We start from the raw sequence: 5710 nt of genomic DNA, 5'->3' as shown, positions 1-5710 counted from the left end.
ACTTCAACCATACAAGAACTGAATCCTCCAATGTGCATACAAATGCTAGAGACTAGATAACAACAGAAATGAGTTTAGAGCAGTTCCAACAGACTCAAACAGTCATTGCTCTTTAGTTAAAAATTGTTTGTGTGTGGTGGGCCAGGTTTCATATATGTAACATTAAAGAAATGCTAAGGAACAAGGCACAAGCATCTTGATGGCATTGCAAAAATGAGGCTATAGGTATAGTCCCAGACGCTAGTTATTAGCACAGAAGGCAGCCATTTCTCTGTTTGTGTGATTCACACTAAATCATGTGTACTCAGCCATTATCTTTGCAAGTGGAATCAAGTAGAAACAACTGCAATGTAAGCAGCTGTAATCGAAACTCCAGGCAACCATGGGATTACAAATCACAATATAGCACTCCAGGTATTCTTCTATCTGTCTTGCACTACAATGACAATGCTCTACTTAAAAATCACCCACAGCCTCTTCCTACACTTGTAGGCACAGACGAACCTGACAATGAGTGAACAACATACGGAAAGTGGAAAACAAAGCAGTCCACATTTCAGATGACAGGGACCAAGTGCAAACAGTGGAAGACTGAGCACCAGCTAGACCATTGAATATGCCTTATTTAAGGCCCCATTAAGAGTACCCGAAAACCCATTCATGGACCAAATTGGTTGCCAAGGAATGAGCACATGATTACGAAACAAGACAACCAAAGAGCGTGTCTCTTTGCAAGCTAGAGTCACCTAGTCGAACACGACAACAGCATTATGTGAAGTTTGACAATACAGGCTAGTGCCCTCAACAAGAATATCTTCCCCATCCAGATCTAGTTTTAATTGGTGGGAGTTTTCTAACAGCCATCCAAGGTAAGTTCAGCCAGAAAAACCTGAAAACCCCCAAGGCTGTGTGAGCAGGTAAGCTCCGGTTCGAATATTGTAGACCCATCCTTGGAAGCTTCCCTGACAGTCCAAACATTTCCCCAACAACAGTCCAACAACACTGTCAGCTGTGTTGCACATTGTCGTTCCCAAGAAGCGTTTCCTGCCTCATGACTCTTGTGTCTGCAAACCAAACAATTATTTCGTTACTACCCTGTATCAAGGCCATTGCTCTTCTCATGTAGAGCATATCAATACATCCACTTTCAAAGTTTGCTCACCTTCAAACCACACAAAAAGAGACACAAGGAACAGCTAATTGGACCTTCAACATTATATTCCCTATATAAATGTGTATAACATAGCAGTCTAATGGTCTACTTTACAAATTATAGAAATGTTATAAAATTGAGTGTACACAATATTTATCTTACAAAAGTATAGCGCACTTACAAAATTCACACTCCTATGCAGTAGGACCATGTTCAAGTTGGCCCATTTCATGCACCAGTTGTTCCATTTGAAGGCTTTTTGTGCTCTTTTGCTGATTTGAGTTTGAGATGCTGTGATCATAACTATTTTCTTCAAGAAACCCACCTGCACCATCAGTCTCCATATCTGGGCTTTCCTTACTGTTAGCCAAAAGCTGCTCCCATAGCACATCACTTATAATGCCAGGTGGAACCTCAACATCACCAGATAATCCTACCTCAAGTGACATCAGATCTAGGTTTACATCATTAGAAGTCAAATTATCTGGAAATGAGACAAGATAATCACGCGAATTTGGATCCAAGGGGTCCAGAGAGCTTTCTTCTCCAATATTTGGAAGAGTAAGAGACTCAAAGTCAACACCATCCCCACTTGACACATCATTGACAACAGTTTCCGACATATCCTCTGGTAACACAGGAACACCCTGTCCTTCAGTGAACTCTGTCAGTGTGGCTCTGCCCTGCTGAGGACTGATACTCTGTTGCTGTTCTGGGGAGGAGGGAAGCATTTCTCGGAAGAATGCTTCGATTGAGTTTGATAGCAAATCCACCTTGAAACTTGAATCTGAATTCAGAAACTGCAGAAAAGTTGAAGATAAAGAATCATTCTGACCAGATTCATATTTCACAATCTGTCCACCTACTGGAGATTGCGTACCATCTTCTTGCTCCTCCCCTTGCTTAGGCAAGCGCCTCTTCTTTCTTGCATCATTGAACTGTTTATTTTCAGTCTGCTGCATTAGTTGCGAGAGAAACGCTGGGCTCTGCATTGCTTTGGCCAAAAATGTCATTATTTGCTGTTGCCTTTGCTCAGTTGACTGCAATCGCTGTCCCATGCTTCTCAACTCACGCTCTGTTGTTTGCTGCTGTTGCCTCAACTTCACCAATTCAATCATCAAAACGTTTTTGTCACGTTTGAGACGTTCAATTTCACCTTCAAGGCCAAATTTGCCTACTTCTACACAATGACTCACAGAACTACTTTTGGTCTGAGCAGGCTGTGGCTGACTGTGAGGTGCTGGTTTTCGACGGTGGATGTTCTTTAATAATTGCTTCTGGCCTCGCAGGAAGCCCTCATTCGCAAATTCCCATCGGTCCGCATCCACTTTGCGAAATCCCTAAAAGCAAAATATCATGATATGATCAATAAAATCCCCCCACTCACAAAAAAAAGAAGTAAAGAAAAGGAAAAAGAAGTAAATACTAACACACTATGGCACTGGTATATTTGGAAGGAAAATCACATCAACCTGCAACATGTTCACATTCATAAGATACTAATACAATAACCCTTGTGGGCTGACTTAGGAGACTCACGTAAGTGTTAAGCTGCCGCACAAAGCTGGAGAAGTTGCTGTGCTTGAAATAACGTGGTAGGAGGTGTTGAGCGAACCCAGGAGGATCCCAGACGACAAAACTGTTGTTGCTTGTGCTCCAAGAAACAATAGAATCGGTGGACGGATCATTAACCATGTCATAGGTCTTGGTCAAGAAGGGTGGAGGGGCATTTGACTGCAATGCCTCCATCGGCTGCGGGTAAGGAACCAGCCCATCAGATGCAGATGCAGATGTGCTAGGGGTTGATAAGGAAGATATGTCCGGAGAATCAGGGGCTGTATGAGAACCAGTCGGAGAGGACGTCATTTCCGATGAAAATGCTTCAAGCTCACAGTGTATGAGCCTTCAACATTGCCATATCTCAGCCGCAACACTTTGAACGATGGTATAAGATGTCATCAACAAAGTGGCTACATGCACGACCTGTTTTCTTGCACATCAATTCTTCATATCAGGGTTTCGGCAATACACAAGCCAAACAATCATCAGCCATAAGCACAGCCAGAGCCATCTAATCACTTGTTCTTTCACAAACTGGCTCAACTCCTGATGTAGAGTTCTCTGTACCAACAAAGCCATACAGAAACGGGGATGCGCCTTCTCTCAAAATGGTCCCAGCCTCAAAAGTGACATACACGCAAAAGTAGTAGGATAATGACATCAACCTCCGCATCAATGACGCATATCCAACATCCAGATATCAGCTCGAAACAAAAGCCTTGTTCCTCTGATGCTGAACCCTAAGCATGGCCATTGAGGGACCCAACGGACACCACAGAGAACGCAGACGAGCCCGAAGGTGCCATAGCCGTGTAAATGCAAAAGAAAGCGAAGCTGAGATTACAGCCCTGCAAAGGTTCAGGCCCTGATTGAAAAACGAGGCCTGCAGATGCAATCGTACGGAAATGGCAAAACCTGTCTGAGCCGTAAGCAGAGCTAGGGTTTTAGCTCTCTACACAGAGACAGACAGAAAGAGAGAGCTGCACCTGAATCCTGGCTTGCGCTCCAGGAAACCCGACAAATCGATTCAGAACTGTTTGTTTGTTGTTCTTCCCATTAAATCTGCCTCCACTATATATATGCAGAGGACCACTCTCCCGTATGTATACTAGGAGCATGTCAACATATGATCATAGCATCTTTATATCTTTTCTTTCCAAGCAAAGAAACATCTCCTTTCCTTTAAAGTGCAAACTTTCACAATGTCACATGACTCCATAGCGTACCCTCCTTTTAAGACTACAAAATCAAAACATCGCACTTTAGTCAAGCTCTTGGGCTCGTGAGTCGTGAGGTCTTGAGGATAGACATTTAAATTGTGACTTTGACATCAACCAGGTCTTAAGGATAGAAGTTTAAATTGTGGCATTGACATCAACCAGTAAGCATCCAACATTTCTTAATTGGTGAGAGCTTAGCTCTGCAAGGCAAAAGGATATTGTGATTACATACATCAAGTTCAAATCACAAGTAGTTTAAATCATGGCTTTAAGATCAGCCAATGGGCACCCTTGGGTTTTGGCAAGGGCTTAACTTGATGATTGGTTGTTTGTAGATTCAACCATGTCTTGAATAAAAAAGCGGCATATTAAGCTCTTAGGCATGCATTCTTGGCCAAATAAACAATACCCGTTCTCTTGGCCTTCTGACTTGATGAAGAATAATAGTCTTGGTGGACATCTCAAGAGTGTGTAAGGGCCCTATTTGGCCCCCTGCACAATCTTTGTCATGGTGTTAGAGCCTATTGCTCAATCTGTCTCTATCAGAACCCTTCTCTCATGCAACATGACTCGTCACAATAATCTGATAAAAATCAACACAATTTTCGATAGAGAAACACAAGTAGAAAGAGAGAAAGAGAAATATGTATTATAGTTTGAAGGAAACAGAGGAGCAATAAATAGCACAATCAAAACTTGCACTTTGATGGAGAGCTTGAACCTCCCAACCACCCCCTCTGAGTTGATTTCATGTACATGAAAAGAATCTCAATCTCACTCTCACTCACAATCTTAATTGTAATCACATTCAGAGTCTCAATATCTAATTAGAACAATTATCATGCATGGAAGTTCAGGATGATAAATTTCTTGAAGGGCAAAGGTGTTTAGAACTACATTGAAGGAGACATGGTAGTAGCACCTGAGGTTCATGCACGAAATGGTACTACATAACAAGTAAAGGCTAAGAAATATTGGAAGCAGACACAGAGTAAAGTCATGTATCGGCTATTTGTCAATGTCATAGATAGCATGATGGGCTATTTGCAAGAATCTAAAACTCCTGCTATTGCATGGAAAAAAGCAAGGTTGTTTGACGTAAATACAAAGGAAAAAAAGCTACAACTCAAGTCAGAGCTGTGTCATCAAGTTTCTCTCATGTTGATGCTTATTCAAATGGCTCTAAGCAAAACTTGGATGAGGAGTTTGGGATTTTGCATATTAAAACACCTAGTGTGTGGAAGGCAAGAGGATGCTAAAGCACTTAGTAGTGATCCAAGTCCACGCAAGTCAAATAGAGTAAGAAATCCAACACAATGATTGACATATGATAGCTATGTAGCTCATCATTATGTATACATGGCTAAGGTTGTACAAGATGTGAAACCCACTTGTCTTAAGAATGTAGTGGATAATGAGTATTGGGGTCGTACTATGGATAAAGAAATGACTACACTTACGAATAATGTCATATGGGAGTTAGTGCCTTTATCTAAAGGCAAGAAATCTATTGGTTGCAAATGGATTTACAAGGTTAATCAATGGATCTATTGAGCACTATAATGCATGATTGGTTGCTAAAGAGTATTCATAGACTCACGGTATTGATTGTGAGGAGACATTTGCTCCAGTGGTGGCTAGAATGGCCGCTACAAGGGCTGTCATAGTAGTGGCTGCATCAAAAGCTTAGATCATGCATTAAATGGATGTTAAGAATACCTTCTTGCAGGGGGAGTTGCAAGAGGAAGTTTATGTGGAGCAGCCACCTAGTTATGTG

General features: G+C 41.8%; 1 protein-coding gene across 2 annotated transcripts; it reads right to left on the bottom strand.

Annotated features, from left to right (window-relative positions):
- Positions 1–533: 533 nt before the first annotated feature.
- Positions 534–3854, bottom strand: LOC148022489 (heat shock factor protein HSF8-like). 2 transcript variants are annotated; one of them, XM_087695461.1, is made up of 4 exons: positions 3700–3854; positions 2693–3561; positions 1335–2493; positions 534–1064 (listed from the first exon to the last, which is right to left on the bottom strand). In XM_087695461.1, the coding sequence occupies exons 2-3, from the start codon at positions 3017–3019 to the stop codon at positions 1348–1350; spliced, it is 1473 nt and encodes a 490-aa protein (XP_087551587.1). In that variant the 5' UTR covers positions 3020–3561; positions 3700–3854; the 3' UTR covers positions 534–1064; positions 1335–1347. The 2 variants fall into 2 exon arrangements, with proteins under 2 accessions (XP_087551587.1, XP_087551586.1); XM_087695460.1 differs by having other exon boundaries at positions 2693–3843.
- Between the last annotated feature and the right edge of the window lie 1856 nt (positions 3855–5710).

This window comes from Lygodium microphyllum, chromosome 16 (assembly GCF_053477565.2).
Source record: "Lygodium microphyllum isolate KBCC chromosome 16, Lygodium_microphyllum_v1.1.10, whole genome shotgun sequence".
In the NCBI taxonomy this organism is placed as follows: domain Eukaryota; kingdom Viridiplantae; phylum Streptophyta; class Polypodiopsida; order Schizaeales; family Lygodiaceae; genus Lygodium; species Lygodium microphyllum.
The sequence above is the reverse complement of the archived record's forward strand: the minus strand, read 5'-3'. Positions and strand labels throughout refer to the sequence as shown.